At 42.3% G+C, this 20,715-nt stretch overlaps 4 protein-coding genes across 6 annotated transcripts in view; 2 read left to right on the top strand and 2 right to left on the bottom strand.

The window, feature by feature from the left end:
- The window catches only part of si:dkey-157l19.2 (uncharacterized protein KIAA1522 homolog), a 36,979-nt gene extending 25,057 nt beyond the window's left edge, over positions 1-11,922 (bottom strand). The window contains exons 1-2 of one of the 2 annotated variants that reach the window (XM_005916975.3): positions 11,612-11,922; positions 557-872 (exon numbers count right to left, since the gene is read on the bottom strand). In XM_005916975.3, coding sequence (XP_005917037.1) covers positions 557-851 — 295 coding nt within the window. In that variant the 5' untranslated portion in view covers positions 852-872; positions 11,612-11,922. The other variant, XM_005916976.3, reaches the window with a different exon arrangement.
- Positions 11,923-12,598: 676 nt separating this feature from the next.
- On the top strand, positions 12,599-15,148 carry LOC102305939 (syncoilin). Of its 2 annotated transcripts, XM_005916974.3 has the most exons (5): positions 12,602-12,997; positions 13,229-13,710; positions 14,075-14,485; positions 14,555-14,679; positions 14,760-15,148. In XM_005916974.3, the coding sequence occupies exons 2-5, from the start codon at positions 13,237-13,239 to the stop codon at positions 14,797-14,799; spliced, it is 1,050 nt and encodes a 349-aa protein (XP_005917036.1). In that variant the 5' UTR covers positions 12,602-12,997; positions 13,229-13,236; the 3' UTR covers positions 14,800-15,148. The 2 variants fall into 2 exon arrangements, with proteins under 2 accessions (XP_005917035.1, XP_005917036.1); XM_005916973.3 differs by having other exon boundaries at positions 12,599-12,997; positions 14,555-15,148.
- A 93-nt stretch (positions 15,149-15,241) lies between these two features.
- On the bottom strand, positions 15,242-20,017 carry LOC102305636 (histone-binding protein RBBP4). Its single transcript, XM_005916972.2, has 11 exons — positions 19,859-20,017; positions 19,295-19,442; positions 19,059-19,204; positions 18,153-18,326; positions 17,933-18,048; positions 17,645-17,805; positions 17,423-17,549; positions 17,266-17,343; positions 16,596-16,730; positions 15,947-16,057; positions 15,242-15,814 (listed from the first exon to the last, which is right to left on the bottom strand). Exons 1-11 carry the CDS (start codon positions 19,872-19,874, stop codon positions 15,752-15,754), a joined length of 1,275 nt encoding a protein of 424 aa, XP_005917034.1. The 5' UTR covers positions 19,875-20,017; the 3' UTR covers positions 15,242-15,751.
- A 48-nt stretch (positions 20,018-20,065) lies between these two features.
- zbtb8os (zinc finger and BTB domain containing 8 opposite strand) overlaps positions 20,066-20,715 on the top strand; it is an 8,038-nt gene continuing 7,388 nt past the window's right edge. Inside the window, exons 1-2 of the mRNA XM_005916969.2 lie at positions 20,066-20,219; positions 20,347-20,520. Coding sequence (XP_005917031.1) covers positions 20,439-20,520 — 82 coding nt within the window. The 5' untranslated portion in view covers positions 20,066-20,219; positions 20,347-20,438. The remainder of the gene's footprint in view (positions 20,220-20,346; positions 20,521-20,715) is intronic.

The following is a 20,715-nucleotide window of genomic DNA, read 5'->3' as shown; positions in this document are numbered from 1 at the left end:
GTCTTTATCCATCACAGATGACACATTAAAAGAACATAATGCTCTAAACTGGTGCAACAACAAATCACTTCACCTTGTCGTAATGTACTTAGTCTGGGTGACTTTACATTTTAAGAGTCATTCCTTCCTGACAGGTACATGTTTGGCTGATTCATGTCAGTACAAAATGTAGATCAACTGGCACGGCCTCAATGGAGACGGGGAATTTATCAGCACAACAATAAGCATGATTTATGTTTTGGATTTGCATGTCTGTCAAAGGTACCTTATGTTATAATTTGCAGTGCAAGAATAGACTTTATGAAGGATGGTTAGATGTCCAAAATTGTGACTAACCTGCTTAAATTAAGATGCAGTAGAAGAGAAACTACAGACTGTCTTACTGAATGACTGAGCAATACGTAATTTATATGTTTATGGACAAGAAAAAACTCTGAGTTCTAAGGTGAAATAATATGAAATAAAAAGTATAAAACACAATGGGAAACTTAAAATCAAACAATGTTTAGACTGATAATTAAAATAGTTCATAAAATGAGACCATGTGGGATTTTACCATGGCTGTTGCCCTGCAGATGAGCCTGCCTTCCAGACTTCTGTCCTCCCTTGTGTCCACCCTGATTCCCAGCAGGGTGCCCATCCAAAGCCAGGTCCAGAGCAGGACCCAGCCCGGGGTTCTTCTCATTCAGGCTGAGATTCTTCCTCCTCTTACCCTTCAGCCAGCCCAAAGCGCGACCCAGGGAACGAGTGCGCTTCTTCCGCCCCTTTTTGCTGTGCTTCTCGTGAGCAAAAATGTTGACGACGTCCTGGGGAAGCAGGTCCCCAAACCCCAGTGAGTCACGGTTTGACATCCCACCTCACACTGGAGCACCCTGAGAAACAGGAAAGATATTACATTTTAGTTCTCATCCAAGCAACACATGCACCAGCACTCAAGAAGAGAGAATAAATGAAAGACCTGAAAACTCTCTCCCACTGTTTTTCCCCAATCACAGTAACAATCAGCTTGCAGAGAGTAATAATAATAATGGATTGGATTTATATAGCACTTTTCAAGGCACCCAAAGCGCTTTACAATGCCACTATTCATTCACTCTCACATTCACACACTGGTGGAGGCAGCTACAGTTGTAGCCACAGCTGCCCTGGGGCAGACTGACATATCGCACCATCGGCCCCTCTGGCCCACACCAGTAGGCGGCAGGGTAAAGTGTCTTGCCCAAGGACACAACGACCAGGGCAGAGAGCCCGGGGATCGAACCGGCGACCTCCCGGTTACAGATACGCTTCCCAACCCCCTGAGCCACGGTCGCCCCTACACCTTAAGTAGGCCTCACGTTAAGTAGAGGCCTACTTAAGGTGATAAATCAGTCACAGTGAGTTTTGAATGAAAAGTTGACAAAATGTTACCTTTACTACTTGTCAGAGCTGCCCTGTCATTAAGAAAACTCAACTTACTGCATAACAGAAAGTTGGGTTCAGCATAGAAACCCTTTAACTCAAGAAATTCCAAAATTCAGTGTTCTTACAATAAGTGTACTTTCTTAGTTTGATTTCCTGAAAAATCAAAAGATAAATATCCCTTATTGTCATATACTTCCACATGTGTGTTGTTTAAATTTCAAGTTAAAGCTTGCGGTAATGCTTTCGGAAAAGCTTGACACTACAAATCTAGAATTAATGCCTTTGCCTGCACCGACCAGACAAGCTACAGTTTGAATCCATTTCTATCCAGGTTCATGCAACACAAGCAGGCAAGACTTTGAAGGAAGGAATTAGGTGCATCTAAACTTGGTCAGCACAAAGTTGCAACCATGACATTAGAACATTTATACTGTAACCACAGCTTCAAGATGAGCACTGGCCCCTCTGTTATGGCACTAGCTAATGATGAGCTATCATTTCATAACGTAGCTGACCTTTCACCTTTGACCTCAGACATAAATAATGTCATCAATTCATCAAGTTAAAAATCATGTTTGTGGCAAACGTTGGAATGAAAATGATGTTATGTGAGGCCTTTAGTGTCCTTGACCTTTGCCACAAATTTCTACTTAGTGGTCAGTGGTCAAAGTTAAATAGGGTCCCTCGGTGCACTTGTAAAAATATGACATTCATGATAATAGGATGGATGGACTTTTAGCCTTGCATTTATTTGCATCATTGGTTCAGCTGCCTAATTATGTATTTACAATAGCTTGATTTTATGATGTAATGATTACCAGGGAGAACAATTGCTACGTTGTTGGTGGCTAACGTAGATCCAAAGCAACAAACAACCACACAGACAACAGAAAATGTAACCTCTTCATAAGCACAGAGGCACAACTCTGGGCAGCAAAACCTAAAAACGACTACAAATATATCCAACATGTATCCCTGGTAGCAAAGTCTATTTTACTCAGACCACTCCTCCTGTGTTTGTGTTTGTGTGTCTCCGTGGTCACTGCTCATTCGGCCAGCACACTCTATCCTACACAGACCCCCTCCAGCCTCTAAACCAAACTTCAGCTCTACAAAGAAAGAACTGGCACCGCTCCCTTCATTCCATAACGTGGAGTCATAATTCACAAAGCCACACCCGTAAGCTCACGCACTGCATACATACAGGCACAGCAGCACGCTAAGAAGAGCAAAAAGACACAAAATTAACAGCAACCAGTGAGTGTGTCCATTCACGCACTTTATTGTCATCTCTCATTGTTTTCCTTTACTATTGTTTTATTCATCACCCGCTGAATGAGCTCATCGCTTTGCTTCCTTCCTCCGCCCGTCACCTTGTTAAACTTCCCTACTCTGAGGCAGATTTCCCAGCCCTGCTCCTGGGGATCTGTAAGCTTACACTGGACTTTTTCCAGCTGTGGTTTTATTAGATGCTTATGTCCAAATCATAGTCTGAAAATAGGGACAAACTCTTAAGATGACAGGAGCTTGTAAGCAGACAAAGAATTAGGGAAGGTGGGAGTTGAGTCTGAGCGAGTAAATTATGAATCCCCCGGTGCAGTCGACAAAGTTCAGGCATAAGTTGTTTCTTTGGCTGCTGTGCTGCTTTTTCCAAAAAGATTTAAGTAACGTGTGAGTAACACAGCCAAACATGTTTCTAGAAAGACTTTGAACCTTAAGTTGGTGAGACATGAAACTAAACCACACAAACCCAAAGTCGTGTTCTCTGAGGATTTACAAATGGGACTTTTTCCAAAACAGCCTCTCATTATCAAAACTGCAACAGGGAAGTGAGACGACTCTGGTCTGGGTGCATCATGTGGAAGATATTTAAGCAGATGTACACTTTTAAAACCAGATGTTTGACATTCTGTTTATTAAGTAACATTTTCTTTAGTCTTGGGTCAAATCTTGACAAAGTAGGATTCTCATGAGTAAAGAAAATGACACAAGGAATATATAACATCATTTTACACCTGACTCAAACTAATATAATCTTAAGGTTGGTGCCAGTTTGGAGTGTTAAACACCAACTGGGAAGTAATCCCAGAAGTTAAAAAAAAAAAACATCTAACATGTGGATCAAGGTCTTAAGGTCTTCATCCCAATCCCTTTTGACCATCCCATGGTCATTACTTTTATATTACAAAAAAAAAAAAAAAAAAAAAAAAAAAGGGGGGGGGGGGGCGCGTCATGCTCCTGCTGTAGTTGCACTAAGACTGTGAAATTAGCTCCAATGTGACTTCAGACTTGCATCAACTGTGGCTGCTTTTGAATCTAAGTAAAAGATGCACTGCTGGAATTGCAGCTTCTAGAGCACAGATTAGAACCCAATCGTGGCATTTCCCACTTAGAAAAAAAATTATTTCCCTTGGATCTGCCACAAACTAAAGCGATATCCATGTCTCTTTTATGAGGCTGTGGGACAGTAACCTTTAATGTTTAAATATATTAGGTTTTCCGTTTCGTAGTTCTAATGTGCAGCTGTCACATTAGAAATAAACAACATTATAAATAGCAAATATAGCGGCCATCATAGTGGTGCAGTGGTTAGCATACCAGCCCTGGGTTTAGATGTAGTCTGGGGCCTTTCTGTGTGCAGTTTGGATGTTCTCTCCGTGTCTGCCTGAGTCCTCTCCAGGAATTCCGGCTTCCTCCCACACTCCAAAGACATGCATGTGGTTAGGTTAATTGGCGATTCCAAATTGGCTGCGTGAATAGTTTTCTCTCTATGTGTGTGTGCCCTGTGATAGATTAGCGACCTGTCCAGGGCGTACCCTGCCTCTCCCTCTATGACAGCTTGGACAGATACCTGCCTCACACAACCCCAAACTGGATAAACAGAACAATATGGATGGTTAAAAATATAACTTATTTTGGCAGTCTGTGCCTCGGTACATTATAACCCAAGATTAGTGTTTTCCTGTAGCATTGACGTCATGCATTCATTGCAACAGTGTGGAATTTTGCTGTTGCGGTTTTCTATCTATGTTTTTTCACCCATTTATATCACCACTTTATCCTTATCTAACTTTAACTGTGAGTATGTGACACTCATAGGGATTATTTAATGTGGAAGAAGAGTCATGTGACGTGTGTAACACACCTTTCTATGTGACCGTGCACGGAGCCTGAGAAGCGGAAAGCCAGTCTAAACAGAAAAGGTTGATAACCGCTGTCATGATATCTGTTGCCTCCGATTAGGACTTTAGGTTTTGTCAAACCAGCTAATGGAAAGAAAGCCTGGCCATGTTTGAACACCCCTCAGGGTGTTTTGTAAGTACTTCCATGAACAGTTTAAATTCTGACCTGGTGATATTTTTCAAGTCCGCTGATTTATCCTGAAGGACACAAAAATGTCACTGGAGCTCAGAAATTCAGAGTTCCCATCCGGAAATGTTTTGTAGAACGCCCACTGAACTCAAACACTCAGAAAGTTGGAGCAGACCAACCAACCCCTAGCTGGCAATCGAAGATGGAAGCACTGAATGTAAACAGTATTTTTTATTTTTTTTAGTTTGTTTCTTTGCTTGTTTTTTAAATCTTGAATTAAAAGATGATGTGTCTTTTTATGCAGATCACTGATCAGGTTCTGTCCATGAAAGTATTATGCTGTATTTCTAGTACTACCTGAATGACTTTACCTCGCTAAGAACCCAAACAAATCCTGTTTTTCCTAGCTTTTTCTGGAACATGCTAACTCAAGAGTGACGTCACTTCCAACTTGCAGTATCTGGATGGCAGCACTCATCCTTGATGAAGCCAGTCCTTGCAGAGATATTTGAGTCCAAACAATGCCGCTTATATGGAAGAAAGAACAGAATTTATTTAGTTTCTGGCCTCACCAGAAAGAAGTTTGCACCCGAACTCATGCCTGAAGTATGCAGTTCAGTCTGAGAGGCTTAAGATGAATACTTGAAGAGCTTCAAAGCTTTTCTAAACATTATACATAATGTGGGTGTTTTTGAAGGAGTTTATCTTAATCTGGACAAGCTGAACTTGTTATTCACTGCCGCACATCTGAAATGACAAAGTGCCAGTGTGTGTGTGTGTGTGTGTGTGTGTGTGTAGCCGGTGCCCCATGAGGAGTGAGCTGCAGTGAAAGGCTAGTAAAAAAGAAAGGGTATCCATCCTTTTCAGAGAAAAGTACAAGGCCTCTCCCCGCACTAAGCCCTGTGTTTCTCCTGCTCCAAATTACAGTCATTAGGGCATGACTAACATCCATGCATCTGCATTGGCTTCAGCCGCCAATAATCAAGACGCCTCTCATGGGAGAAGAGGTGAGTGCAACAACTTCTCGTGTTACTTCCACCTCAGAGGGAGCAGAACAATACTAAGAAGTCTAGGATGTAGACGAGACCACCCAGCTGATCACTGTCTGTGCAGTCTGGTCACAAAGAGTTGACTCATGCCACAATTGCAACCTGCAATTTTTCATTTTACAAACAAATCTAATTTGGTGACGTACACAATGGAGTTTCCTTAAAAAAAAAAAAAGTAACTGTTTCTTTCTTTCTTTCTTTCATCAGGAAATTTACTAAATGGTTATTTAGACTTTAAAAATTCCTATCACAATTCTTTCTCTAGCAAATAAGTTTTAAACACACCATTACTTTTCAAAATAAAGCATCAAAATGCTAATTACAGAGCTGCTTTATTGCCCCAGCAATTACTAAACACCAAACCTTTGTTACAGTTGACACACAAACTCAGGGCTCAAAAGAATCTAAAATCAGAGCATTTGGGAGGATTTGTAGTGACACAGCACATGTGTGTGTATAATATATTCAGAAAAGATCACAATCAAGACATAAGCTGATTTACAAACAAAAACAGCTGTGTGCCCTTTCTACACGTCTCGCTCTCTCTCTGACACACACACATAAACGAGCGCGTGCGCACGCAAAACCTGCTGTGGTTTTTAAACCCAACCCCAGCCTGCCAGAGCAGGCATGTGTTTCAACACGCTGTTTACTTATCCTTTACAAAAGACGTCAAGCTTTGCGTTGGACAGGAGATACTTCTCTAACGCAGCAAACCTCAACGTGGTGTGTCAATACCTGCAGAGCGACTGACATTGACAGCAGTGTGTACACACCAGCATGAAGTAAACAGGAGCTGATAATAGTTTACACACTCTTGACAAATCTGGAAAGACGATTTATTGATTATGCACTACCGACCGCTACAGTATACGCCATTTGACCGCAATGTTAAAACCAGTGGCGGCTGAAGTACATACATAACTAATATGCAATTGAATGCACCAAATAGTATATGAGAAATTATTCAAAAGGACATAAGTTTGTTTAAATTAGCTTTTGTTTATCTTTGGTTAAAATTTACTTTCCCATGTAATTTGTTGATTTTTTTTAACTATTTTGTAATGTTGTTGTTAAAGCTGACCTCATGACAAACTTTGAATATCATTCTTCATTTGCATAATGAAGCAGAAATATAAAAGAAAAAAAAACATTATTTATGTCCAAGTAAATACAAAGTTAAATTTATAAATAGACAATTAAATAGAAAAAGTAGATACACAAGTGTCTACATATGTTCAAAGGTAAATAAATACGCAGTCATTTTACAGATCAAACTAATTAAAGACTACTTTTATTCCTAACAATATATTGTTTTTGCTGCATTTTATGGAATTTCTTTGTTTATTTTGTAGTTTTTGACCACTTTGGTGCTACACAGTCCCACCCATCCAAACACAAACAATACTGCAGATCAAGTACACAACTCCATGGCAATGGCACTCCCCAGTGTCAGCAGAACTCCCAGCATGGTAATGTCTCCCACTGTAATAGCTCATCTGGTTGATTTGAAAAGAAAATCCTGCTGCAGCCTGTCCAGTCCTCCTCACTGTCTCCTTACTGTCTACTGCCTCATCACGACAAGGAAAAGACAAGAGGGTGTATCATTGATATAAACAGCCACCTCTGAAATCTGTACCCCTCACTGTCCTAGCTAAAGAAAAACCTGCCTAACAACACAGTACAAGGTACTGACCCCGACTTCCATGCTCTTCCTTCTCTGTGTCTGTTCGGGATATGCTGCAACAAGCCTGATCCACAAAGGCCCCACCCCACAAGGACCAAAGCTGTCCATGTCCCCTAGAATAAAGAGCTGTAGTGTGGGCATGAGGGAGACCTAAATGATATCATGAAGGTGGGTTTCACTGTTGTGGTTAAACAGTCAAAGCCAGCTCGGGAAATTGAATTCCAGAACAAATCCAGGTCTCGTGTCCACATTTAAACAGACAGGTCAGCTAAGTTACAGCAACATAAAGCAATGACACCAGCCTTGCCTGAGGCAAAGCGCTTTGTAACTGTGGTTACGAATTAAGGATAATACCCCACAGAGCTCACAGAGCTTTCAAACATCTTCCCTTGACAAACCAGCGTGGAGAGAAAAAAAGACGGAAAGCTAGCTGTGGCAGGAATAAAAAACAAAACACTAAAGTTAAGCGCACACACCCTCAACAGATCAGAGCCAAAGTGGAGTATCACAAATACAACTATCACTGTTGTCTTTTTTGACTCCAACAGCCATCTGTGCATTACAGCGACTTCGCACAACACTCCCTTTAAACTGGAGTCTTATCACGTAAATATGAGCAATAGGAATTTCACAAGTAGTTGCATGGGGGATGAGGGGAGGAGGGGGCTTGGGGAAGTGTAACTTTTGACTGCAGTGAGTCATACAGGGAAGCTGATGAAGCAGACTCTGCTGCCTCACAGGGATAAGGCAAAGCCAAGAGGGTGTGGCAATGATACAGACAGCCACCTTTGTTTGAACTAGGACTGGCTCAGTTTAACCAGAAGGCCATTCACATCTAATGCCTGACCTGTTGGTTTCACATGGCACGATCTTAACCTTGCTGGCAGCAAGCAAGGTTAAGATTGGGCTGCAAATGGTTTAGTCACCATAGGAAGAGGAAACATAATAGACCAACAAGCTCATTCTCCTTTAGAGAGAGGAGGAGCGCTTTGGATCTGTTCCAGTCTTCTTTCAAAGACCAGAAAGTTGTCTACAGTAACAGCCAGTTTGGAAAATAACAGTTTTCACACTTACAGCCATTCTGTAGCTAAATAGCAAGTGTTTAGCAGTGAGAAAACTGGTGTTACTGTTCAGCACCTGCAGGCATCTGTCAGGGCGTTGGCTGTCTTCTTTGGGCATTATCAAACAAAGAAGAGTGCTGCTAAGACTTAAGCTGCCTTGCCTGAACTAGAACTCTGCATATTCATGCAAACACTTGATGTGCAAGAAACGCTGCTGCTGTGATGGATGATGTGGCCACTATAAGAGACAAACTGGAAATACTTAATTCCTACATCTCAAGGCGGTTTTCACAACTGAAACCAGGGACAGCCGGTGAAATGAGACACGTTTTATGGGCCGAGGGAATCTCGAGGAAACCATTCACCATACACCCACCATAAAGGAAGCGACCTCCTCTTTCGGTTTAGACTCAATAGAAACATTTTTGAATACATAATGGCTCCAAATGTCTAGCAGAACTTTCAATCCAGGACCTGGAGCATGAAGACACATGTCATAGATGCAATCTTTTGAGCTGAAAGGTGACATCTTTGTGGTTCTTCTGTTTGCTCCAAAAAGGGTACGGTTTCAGGAAACTGTCATACAAATAAACACAATAACGCCGCAAGGCAATAATGACACAAATGAACCAAAATGCTATGAGGTTAAAGGCGGTTACAGATGGTCCGTGCACGTATGCGTGCATGTGTGTGCGAGAAAGAGAGACAGATCTGTGGAAGGAAATGCAACTTGGCATGCTGCAAGGCCGCTGTAGCCGTGCAGCAGCTTGTCTGGTAAGAACAGCAGCTGCATTCCTGAGAGATTTATAATTACCGACTGAGGAACTCTTCTTTCCAATCCTGCTTTCACCTCCCCCCCCCAGCATCAAACACACACACCTCCTCACCCCCTCCACCTATTCCCCTTTTTTTCACCCCATGCAGTGGCCTTCTAGGAGACAGCGCCATGAAAGAAAAATGGATAATGGCTGGCGCATGGAAGTCATTTTGAGATAACATTATAATGTGTGGTTGTGTGCGCTGGCCCAGATTGTTGTTCCCTGTGTTTATGCAATATTTTAACTTCTATGGAAACAGGGCAAATGGAGGTACTGTAGGTGGGCAACAGCAAAGTGATATCTATTAAATGATAATCTTAACTAGAGGTAAGGTGTGAATGCCAGTGCTTACCTTTTTCAATGCAAAAGCTGGATTTAAAGAGAAAAAAAAAGTCTGGAAAGTTGGCGAGTTGCGACAAAGTCTCGTTTGCTTTGCCTCCAGGGGTTTCTGGGGGTCTAAGTCTGGACTGCAGTCTCTGCAGAGTTTAAAGACCTCTGGACTGACAGGTCAGACGCAGATAAAAAGAAACTGCTGTGCAGCAGCAGTGACCAGCTCACAGAAAAGGCAAACACAGCTGGAGAGCGAGGTTTAAAAATACATCCTGGCATCTTTGTGTCTCCGCTCAGCCCAAGTCAAAACAATATCCTTTCAGTTTAAAGCTCACTCCGTCTGACAGTTGCTTGGCACTGGCAAGTGTGGGAATAAAAACACTTGAAAGAGCTTAGAGCACAACTTATGTGAAGCCTCAGAAAGACACTAAAGTAAACAGCCTCAGTCCCAAATTGAGTAAATCATGATGACTTGGATGGCCAGCTAACAGCCACTGATTGGATTTTTCATCTCTTGATAAGAGCTCATTGATTAACTTAATCATCAGTTAATCTCTCTGATTAATGGCCTGCTTTCTTCCACTCATCAGTCAGGCGTTTCCGTTCTCTGCAGGCCTGCATGACACACAGAAATCAGTCACTCGGTGATCACACACACACTCGTGCGCATTTTGTCTCTTGCAACATTCGATTGCTCCTCTTGTTGCTGTTCTTGACCGCCAGCTCTCCCCTTTCCTCCACTGATCTCAGTCACGTGTGAACCACAGCACACAGCTGAACAGCTGCACCTACCTGTCTGCTTACCCAAGATCCGAGTGCACTTACACCCCTTAGCTCCCAGTGTAATCTTCATCCCGGCCCTCTCCTCACATCCTTGCCTTTTGTCATCTCATCTCTGCCTTAACATCTGCTCCCCTCCCCAAATCTCGTGTTTCTACCGGGTTCCGCCATGCATCCAAAAGTGCTTACACAACGCACCTGTAATGGGTACAAGCCCAAGCATGGCAGGCTGGCCAAGAAGGAGCACCAGTATGTGACACACCCTTTTTAAACAAATGGCTCAGTCTCAGCCTCACCTATTAGAAAGGTATAACAGCTAAACCTGCAGCTAAAAAAAAAACAACTCAAACAACTGAAAGTGCTGATTGGTTTTTCAGAGAAGTTTTGATTATTGGAAGCTCATTCCAGACCAAAGTCCAGCAGATGCTGCTGCAGCAGACAGCCAAGAGGGGGAAAGGGAGAGGGAGTCCTAAGGTGGTCGCGTTATCTCCCTCGGGTTAATCAGCAAGCAGTGGGTTATGAAGTGCGTGTTAACTGCCATTTATTAAAAGAAGTGTCAGGGGACTATGCCGTAAAAAGTGTGCTACTGGATCAGTGACTGGACCCAACACAATACCCTTCATTGTCACGAGCTCCATAGCTAAGAGAAGCACTACAGGTCTTAGATTACCTCTGTATAGGATCCCTTAGCTGAGAAGCAACTCTCCCACACCTTGTTTTTCCATACATGCCTATACTCAACATCTAGCCATGGAGTTGCAATTTGAACCAAACTTTATTTGAACAGACTTGAGATCCCTGGTTCTGACATGCATGGACTATTTTTCTTTACTTCTGGGCTAAAATTACCGTACTTATGTTGCCCATAACTAAAAACCTGCATTAGGAAGAAGAAAAATCGTGCTGATATAACAGCTTCACTTCTAAACCTACTTTCTTCACGCCTTCAAAAGCCAGTCAATCATATTGATCCTTATCTGTTTGTTTTTTCCCTATGCAGGAATATTAAACCCTTTCTCCTAAAATTCACGCCACAGCTCAGTTTCGAGGGACTTTCCCAGCAGGAATTCCAACAAAAAATAAATAAATAAAAATAATGCCAACACAATAAGGTAGCCATTAATCTGACGCTTAAGTTGGACAGATAAAAAAAAGAAGTGTCAGACGTACCGTAACGAAACTTTAAAGACTGATTTAGCCGCTCTCCATTTGAAGCGTCGCCCTGCTTCGCCCTCGTTCTCCAACTCCAACTTTCAGCGCCCGAAGGAAAACTCCAGGTGAAGCATTTCCGTGAAAAGTTAAACTTCAGGATACAACTGCAGCCTGGATGTGTTTGCACGCCCGGCTTCAGCCCTCGCGTTTAAGGTGCCAGGAGAGCGTGTCCTCTGGTCGTTTGTCTGCGGACGCTTCACTGAAGCAAAATGTGGGACTACCGAGAAAAGTCGCGCCGCAGTCGACCCGAGGTCCCACCTGACGGAGGCTGGGCACACTCAGGTGAGCGCGCGGGGCTGCGGCCGTTGATTTGGCGACATCTAGCGGTGGAACGAGGAATAACGAGCTAATAGCATGGAGCAGACTGGGGAGAAACTGGAACTTAATTTTCCCACGGTTAGTTTACGTTTCAGGTATTTACGTCTGCATTTTTTTATTCATGAAGACTACTTAAAGAAACTGTAGATAAAAGCTTGCGTGGTGAATAGAGGTGGTCACACCAAATGTTGACTTTCAAGCTCGTTAGAGCTGTACACACGCATGTATGTTTGCACACGTTTCCAGCAAAACATAAAGAAACAACGGGTGTCTCAAGACTTTTGCACAATACTGTAATAATACAAAAAGAAAATGTTCTTTGTCCTTCTTTAACCTTTTGGATATCCTTGAAAATATCCAAAGTTACTAGCATGAAATTTTGTATTTTAATAATATTATATAATAAAAAATATACCTTATTACTTAAAGATGTTCACATCTTTCAGATCACCTCCTTCATTAAATCCATATTCACATGTCTGAGTGTGTGTTTGTTTCCACTTGTCTGCGAAGAGTGTGATAGGCAGTATGCAAAACACCTCAAACAAATACTGTTACATAAACCATGCAAACTTGGTCAGCTGAGCTGAGTCCTGGAGGAAGATATTAATTGAAAAGCATGCATGGTCCTGCTAATGTCGACACCTTTGCCTGTAAGGTAGTCTGGGGTACACTTGTGGAAAGTTATTGCTCAGCTCAGCTTTCCACCATGATGTCACTACCTTCTTAAACACACATTGAAACAGGTTGTGAAGAAGGGTAAATATAGCTCTCTGTGGCACCCGGGCTGGTCCGGACATGCGCTAACTGCCACATCCAGAGCACACTGAGTCTGCTTCCAGCACTGACACAGTTTGTGAGCCCATGAGGGAGTCTTAGATAGAGTTTCTCCCAGGCCTTCAGTGTTATTAATAAACACAAAATGTGCCTCCGTTTTCCTGGAGACAGACACTGCAGACCTCTTCCTAAATGAAAACCGTGCTAACACAGTAACTGCCTGAACATTTAGTCGGACTGCCAGTTAACGTAAGTACACATCTATGTTAATAAAAGCTGTTTCTTTAATTATTTGACAGGTTGAAAGGGTCTGTAGTGTTAAGCTTTAGGACAGGCCTCTCAACTTTAACAGCTATCAGAATGATTGATGTGTTTGTCTTTACAGTTCATTCCTCTTAACAATCTGTAAAGGAATAAGTGTTTTGAAAACCACAGTCTTACCAGGTGCTGTTTTTAATGGCTCTCGCCTTGTTTTCTTAGATTCTCTCATGGATGATCAAAGCTCAGTACAGGATGGAAACTTCATGTTATCTACTGATGACTCACATGTGCAACTGAGATTTTCTGAAGATATCTCACCGAGCAACCGCACAGACTCTGAAACACTAGGTAGATTTGCTCAAGATCCTATTCTACGCTCAGAACAGGTGGACATGGAGAGCTTGGGTGAACTCTTTGAGCACTGCATACAGCGAGTATCCCATCTAGAGAGGCAAAGAGATGTGCTGATACAGGAGCTTCTGGTTCTACGGGAACCTATGCTGCAAGTTGTGGGGCACTTGAGAGCGAAGCTGGAGGGAACACGCAGGCTTCTCGCTCTGGCTCAGCTGGATTATATTACGGTTTGTGAGGATGTGCAACAGGTAAAGAGGAAACTGTTCACCACAACCAGAGACTGCATCCAGAGCCAGGTGAAGCTAGCCGAGCAGGAGTACGAGGTGGCTCAGTCTGCTGTTACTCAGGTAGAAACCACAGGCTTTACATTTAATGATGATTTACTTCTGTAGTGTAGGTTTGCTTAGTATAGCAACATCATATAAAACTTGGGGTCATCATGGCTGCAGCTTGTTTATGGTTTGATTTTCAGTTATTTGAGTATCATGAGTATGAGTTCTTGTTGTTTTAGTTCTAGCTACTGTTTGCACCCTATAGAGAAATTAGCATTCAGATAAATTCATGTACCCAACTAAGCTACTGGGTAGTTTCCATTTCCACTCTCTTGCTATATGGGATCCTTTTATTTGCTGAATGTTTTTACCCACAGATAAAAATAGCCTCCATTATCAAATGTAATACTTTTCATTTTTATTTTACATCTCTTCATAGGAAGAACTCAAGGCTCAAATTCAAAGTCTGACCCAGGAGTTGGTGCAGCTGGAGGACGCCCACCAGAACCAGCTCAATTCCCTCCCTGATCAGGCCACTAAGCCTTGCAGGCCCAGGGCCATGAGTGACATCAGCCAGTGTCGCCAGGCCTCCATCAGACTGCAGCGAAGGCTCAGTGGCAGTGTGAAGATGTTGGAAGGCTGGTACGAGCCTCGCCTCATGGTTCTGCTGAAGAGAAGGCAGGTTGGGGAGGAAGCTTTGAGAAAAACCAGGGAGCAGGCAGTGGACCTGAGAGCCGGGCTGAAGCCTCTGAGAGAGGAGATACAGAGGCTGGAGGTGCAGAGATCATGTCTGAAACAGAGGATCACTCTTTTGGAGACAGAGCGGCAGGAGAGCACTGCACAACATAAGGTACAAGAGAGGTTGGATAGAACAGATGTTCAGTAAAACTAGATGACAGTATGTTTTTATTTTATGCAGAAGACTGTGGAGAAACTAAGAAAGACTCTGAGAGAACTAGAAGTGGAGTTTGAGGTTCAGAGAAAATCGAAGAAAGGCTTGGAAGATCTTAAAGATGGCCTTTTAGCAGAGCTGACATTTCTGAGGTGGGTTTATCCCAATCATTTCTGCTTTAACTTAGTAAAAGTCAAGATAATAAATGAATAATAAACTTATTTTCTTATAGGGGTTGTGAACTCAGTGACATTACAGAGGAAGAGTCATAAGTTTCAATTTCCCGAGACATCAGACATGAGACCAAATCACAACGCTGACATTATGGTAAATGGACTGGTTCTTTTATAGCGCTTTTCTACTCATCTGAGCACTCAAAGCGCTTTACACAACTTGTGCATTCACACCCATTTGCACAAGCACATCTTTCTAAGTGCTTCATAGCTAACATTTACACACATTCATACTCCGATGGATCGGAGAGCAATTTGGGGTTAGTATCTTGCCCAAGGATATTTGGCATGTAGGCTAGGGGAAGCCAGGAATCGAACCACCAACCTTCCGATCAGTGGATGACCTGCTCATGTAATGGGTGAGCTACAGCCACCCCATTACATGTTTGAAAATGCGGTCTACTTAATGCAAGCGTCTTGTTACTCGCTCACATCCGACTTAACATCTAAAATGTTGTGCCAAGAAAACAAAGCAAACAGCTTTACTGTAAATATTTTTATATGAATATACTTAAGTACACAAAAGATCAGATGCAGAGAAAATGCAGAGAGAAAAACAAAACACATACAAGTGACAACACAATTTGGGGGAATTTCATACTACAAATACCAGGCAAATTAAAAGGATCAACCTACAGTATGTACAATAACATTTAAAAATGGATCTTCCACAGAAATGTTTCTGCTCAACTAACCAAGATGGAAGAAATAAAACCAACAAAATGCACACTTAGGTGATCATAAACATGTCTGTGGTTTCATCACGAGTCAGAATTCAGTTCGAAAAACTAAAAAGATCTAAAAACCTGATCATTAGAGACCTTTTCTTAAACATGTCACATGATGACATGGCAGCATTTTATTCTTTTATTTTCTACAAAACACTGCTGCTCAAACTGTATTTTAAAAAGACTGCTTTTTCACCCAGTGCTGGTAAACGGATCCATTTTTAATGAGCAGGTCAAAAGAAGAAGACACGTGGAGACCGGACTCATGCCTGGACTTCTGAATCTGCAGCACCTTCTGGGTCCTCGTCATTGTAGATATTTTCAGCCTGCAGATAATTGCCAAAAAAATAAAAGATTTTTAATGTAACTGCTCTTCTATGTTATAATAATAAATGCACTTTACTATTCAAATCCTCGCTGTGTTGTAACTGATCGAGTTTTCTTTACAAAGCCTTTACCATCTGCCACACTTGCATGATGTTGTCCTCTGATACTGAACAGATGACCCACGGCTCGTTGGGGTTCCAAGAGAAGTCTGAGATCTTAGCTGTGTGTCCTCCGTGGATGAACTGAAACGAAATGAAGCAGAAAGATTTAGCACAATGATCGAGATTTAGCTTAAAAAATAAAACAAAGTCAATGTTTGAAAGCAACATTACAGTATTTCCTACACAAAGACTTGGGCATGCTCTTCCAGTGTGGTGGTACCTTACTAACAGACCAACCAAGTCACTGTTAAGGCAGTGACCACTGCCTCTCTAGAAAAATCATGTAGCTTGCTGGACTCCAACTCTATTGTTATGGATTGCATTTGGTGACAGTAGTCCTTGTACTGCCCTACAGAGCCGCTGCAAGCTGCAGGGTCACTAACTACAAACTGCAGCAGGTGGAGAAGTTCGTGTGCCAGTAGACATTTCTCAGGCTGCTGAGCAGAACAATGACTATCATCACCAGCTGCAGTCCATGCATTGGTGGAGCTATAGTCCATCTGCTGGACAAGACTCTTACTGGAGAGTCTGGGTGCATAGAGCCTCTGACGTCACCACAAATATGCTCATTTTGTTGAGAAAAACTGCATCATCACCACCGCTCATTGTCACAACTCACCAGCAGCTCAGGAGGGCCATCCTCAGCATCCTCTGGTGACTGCTCCTCTCCAATCTTACTGAGGTCCCAGACGTTGAGCCGCCTGTCGGTGCCGCTGGAGGCCAGGATGGTTTCGTTATGAGGAGACCACTGAACCTGTTGGAAAAAGATGTGGATATGAAACCTCTGCAATTAAGTCCCCCCCTTGCAGTACTTTGGTGAATATAATTGTAAATATTATATCTATACAAAGAATTAAATATTCAACCCTAAATTCCAAGGGTACAAGTAAGTGTACAACCAAAAGCTTTAAACAATTCACCATCACATATTTTCACAAATTACTACAAAGTCCTACAATCCTTTTTCTCAAAAATGTTTTTCCCAAAGTTGAAAAATTTTAACTCCTGCATCAGACAACACTGTTTTCCACCAGTTCACCTCATTGTATTGACTTTGTATGCAACTGTAAAAGCAAACAACTTCCTGACAGTTTGTCTTTTTGTTAACTTAATTATACCATTAATAGCAATTGCATTTCATCTTTTGTAGCCAAAAGCTAGTTATTCACCAGACACATATTTCAGCCTAAATAGCCTCACTCCACAATGCAGTTAGTGAGCTGAAACATTCAAGCCGAAGTTTGCACAACAACAACTACAGATTTATTGCGAGGAAGTTCACTTCTTACCTGGAAGATCTCGTCCTTGTGGGATTCAAACGAGTGAAGCTTCAGCTTCAGGTTCCTCAAGTCCCAAAGAGCCACAGTCTGCAAGTAAAAGGAGGCCAATTCAGTACAGTATCAAGATGCTATTTCACTGTAACTGTCTGAAAGAAAGACGCCTCACCTTATCTGCAGAGCCAGTGGCAAGAATGAACTCGCTGTAAGGATTGAAAGACAGGCAGTTGACCTCAGCAGTGTGGGCGTCCACTGCATGGCTGGGCTTGGAGGTGTTGTTGGACCGCGTGTCCCAACTGTTCCAAAAACAGACAAAAGCACCAGTGTCAGGAAGAAATGTGAAACTGAACAACAACTTTGTTTTTAATGAGTCATCGCTGAGGCTGCTTACATCATGAGTTTCTGGTCATCTGCCACAGATCCAAAGAGCGATTCGTGGAGAAGGTGCCATGAGACGTCCTCCACCACAGCAGTGTGGCCTGTGAAGATAGTCTTGGCATCCACAATCTTCCCCTCTTTGGGAACTGTGCTGATATCCCACAGGCATATAGTCTGCAGAGAGCACAGACGAATGTTAAAAAAAGAAAGGAAAAAAAGAAGTAAATGATTTGTAATATGATAGAAGACAAAAAATCATTTTAACAAGAATAAGGCAGGCATGTCAAGACAGGTTTCTTACGTGGTCATCAGAAGCACTAAGGAGACAGCCACTAAGGTTTGGGTTCCATGAGAGGCCATAGCCCTCCTTCTGGTGGCCCCTCAGACGGAGATCTGGGGTGCATTCTCCAGAAGGGTCTTTAACAGAAATAATGTCAGTGTTAAAAAGCCTGTAGAGCTTCAAATGTAGCGACACATGATATGCAGTTATGCAAGAAAAAGTGTTCTTTCTGCAAACCTACCCGGCTTGGAGGGGTGCTTTGTGTAATCAAAGACTAGCACATCACTGGTGGGGGTCTTGGTGGCAATGATGCAAGGATTCTGAGGCATGTATCGGGCTCTGTTCACTTCTCCTTCATGGTTGATCTTGATCTCAATCTCTATTTTCCCACTAACAGATCCAAAACCTCCAAACTCTGAAATAAAAAGACAACAGATACATGAAGCTCTTCCATTCCATGAAGCAGGTTTTAGGGTGACCTATGCACCGGGGATTTTTATGTATTTTTTTAGACAAAAAATGCAACCCTTAAATTACGTAGTGCGTCATTTATGCCCAATGTTCCTGTTAACCAGTTTTGCTCTTAATAAATGTGTAATAAACATATTACAGAACTTTAAAAAAGCGATTTAAAAAGTACGTAACCTACTATTCTACTTGTTCAGCTGACATTCACTATTGCCCTTGCTTTGCTGAATGAGGTTAAATTTGATTCATGCTGTTACATACGTTATTTCCTTTTCCTTCCTCTTGTGAGCAGAGTTGCCCATAGCCAACAATGTTGTTCTTTCTGCACCATCACACAATTATCAATAAGCTATATAGGAGTTGGATAGCGCTACATTAACAATGTGCAAAATTAAAAGACTACTGAAATGTCCTCCAAACTCTCTGCATTCACCAGGTCTAACAACATTTTCTGGTGGAAGTGTACTAGTATTACTGTGCTAAAGTTGGATTAGATCGATTAAATCAATATCATCCAAAACCAGCTTAGGCATGTCAATTAGTCTGTTTATAAGTGTTATTTCCATGTTTTGCATGTAAAGATCCCTTGAGAACACTTGGAAACTATAAGTTATTCTATGACCTCTTACTGGTGGTGCTCTTGTAACATAGGTTCTCAGTGGACTTTTTATGCTCTCACCTCCTTTCTCGCTGTCATAGTGTGAAGCATCAAACTGCGCATCATCATTCGGCAGTTGAACGCTGGCAATTACGAGGTGATTCTGCTCATCAGAAGTATGGGTCCCCAGAACCAGCCTGTGCACACTGTAGTCCTTTCCCTCTGGTCTGTGGACATATCGCATGATATTTACATATCTGCTACAGTATCTTGTTGTGACTTGGAGCCTGAAAAGGTGTTGCACAACTCCCATTTACCTGGTGACATCTGGGAGCCATTGAGCAGTGAGGCTTGGCCACTCCAGAGCATGGGTCATGACCAGATCATAGAGGAAAGGGGTGTTCTTCTTCCAAATCTTATACTCCTCGTTGATCACCCTCTCCTCCACAGCGTCATCAAAAGCCGCTGCAACAGTAACATTCAACACAAAGCTACGTTATAGTCAAATTTACAAACATATGCAGCAGCTACTTGAGGAAATCTTTTCCTTCCTAGCGTTTTAGCTGATTTTATCAATAAAGTAACAGTAGCACACAATGCTAGAGCAACTGTCGCCCATATAAATAAATAATACAGTCTTTCTGAAGATTATTATAGTGGGGCAGTATATCTGACTGCACTGGTTTAAAACCCTTTTCACCGGCGCGTTAGCAGCTAATGCTAACATCAGCTAACAGCTAGCTGAGTGCTTTCTAACAATGAAAGGTGATGCTGGCTGGCGCGCCAACCACCACCGCTACATCCTGATTCGCATTTTCTGTCACTCTCGACAGCACACACACATAAATAACGTTCTCGTTAAAAAACGTAGACGTCCTTACCGTCTTTATCAGCCATTGTGTGGTTATAATACCGCTACTAATGACAAAATAAGTAATTTTTAGGGAGAGCGCTCAGAAGACAGCACGACGGCTCGCAATGGCGCCAACTCCATAGAACGCGCCTAGCCAATCATAGTCGACGACAAAACCGACAGGAAGTCGTTACGCGACACATCCGGTGCTGTGCCAAAAAAAAGTAACTTCCGGTATTTGCAAACGATAACGATACTACTAATAATAGGTAGTATTTAGGCCGTTTTGAATAAGTTGGCCATTTTTCATGACAGCTGAATGCCCTGTTTTGCAAGGAGGAGCTCTATAACATATACATACGCGTATATGCTCTATAAACTCTCTAGAGGTTCCTATTGCTAGTAATTTTTACAATTTATTATTTGCTTAATTATTTCTGTTAATATATCCATTGTGTAACAATGAAAAAAGAGAGCGAAGAAAAAATAAGTGTTCTTCGTCTTTCACGGAAGCAGTACGGTGAGTCAAGCCTGCCCGGAAATTCAAGAAGAACACACGGACATGGTCTAGATAAACGTCTGCCTTTTTCAACAAGCTTCAATCTACAATGGACGATCGTGTGTTAGACTTGACAGAGGCACAGGAAGCTGTCAAATCCAAATACCCGCCGATCAACAAGAAATATGAATGTAAGTGCGAAGTTATGATACTTAAAGTCGGAGCACCAACCACGATGCTGGTTTCAATGGAAGTCTAAATTTCCGAGTTGTCAATATTTTAAGCTGGACCGCCCCCCTCATGTCACCACCAACAATCACCCCGACTATAACTGGGCCCAGGGCCCTATTTCAGGAAGCCGGTTTAGTGCAAACTCTGAGTAAGTA

Source organism: Haplochromis burtoni, unplaced genomic scaffold (assembly GCF_018398535.1).
Source record: "Haplochromis burtoni strain Fernald_Lab_line unplaced genomic scaffold, NCSU_Asbu1 Contig_16, whole genome shotgun sequence".
Taxonomy (NCBI): Eukaryota; Metazoa; Chordata; class Actinopteri; order Cichliformes; family Cichlidae; genus Haplochromis; species Haplochromis burtoni.
The sequence above is the reverse complement of the archived record's forward strand: the minus strand, read 5'-3'. Positions and strand labels throughout refer to the sequence as shown.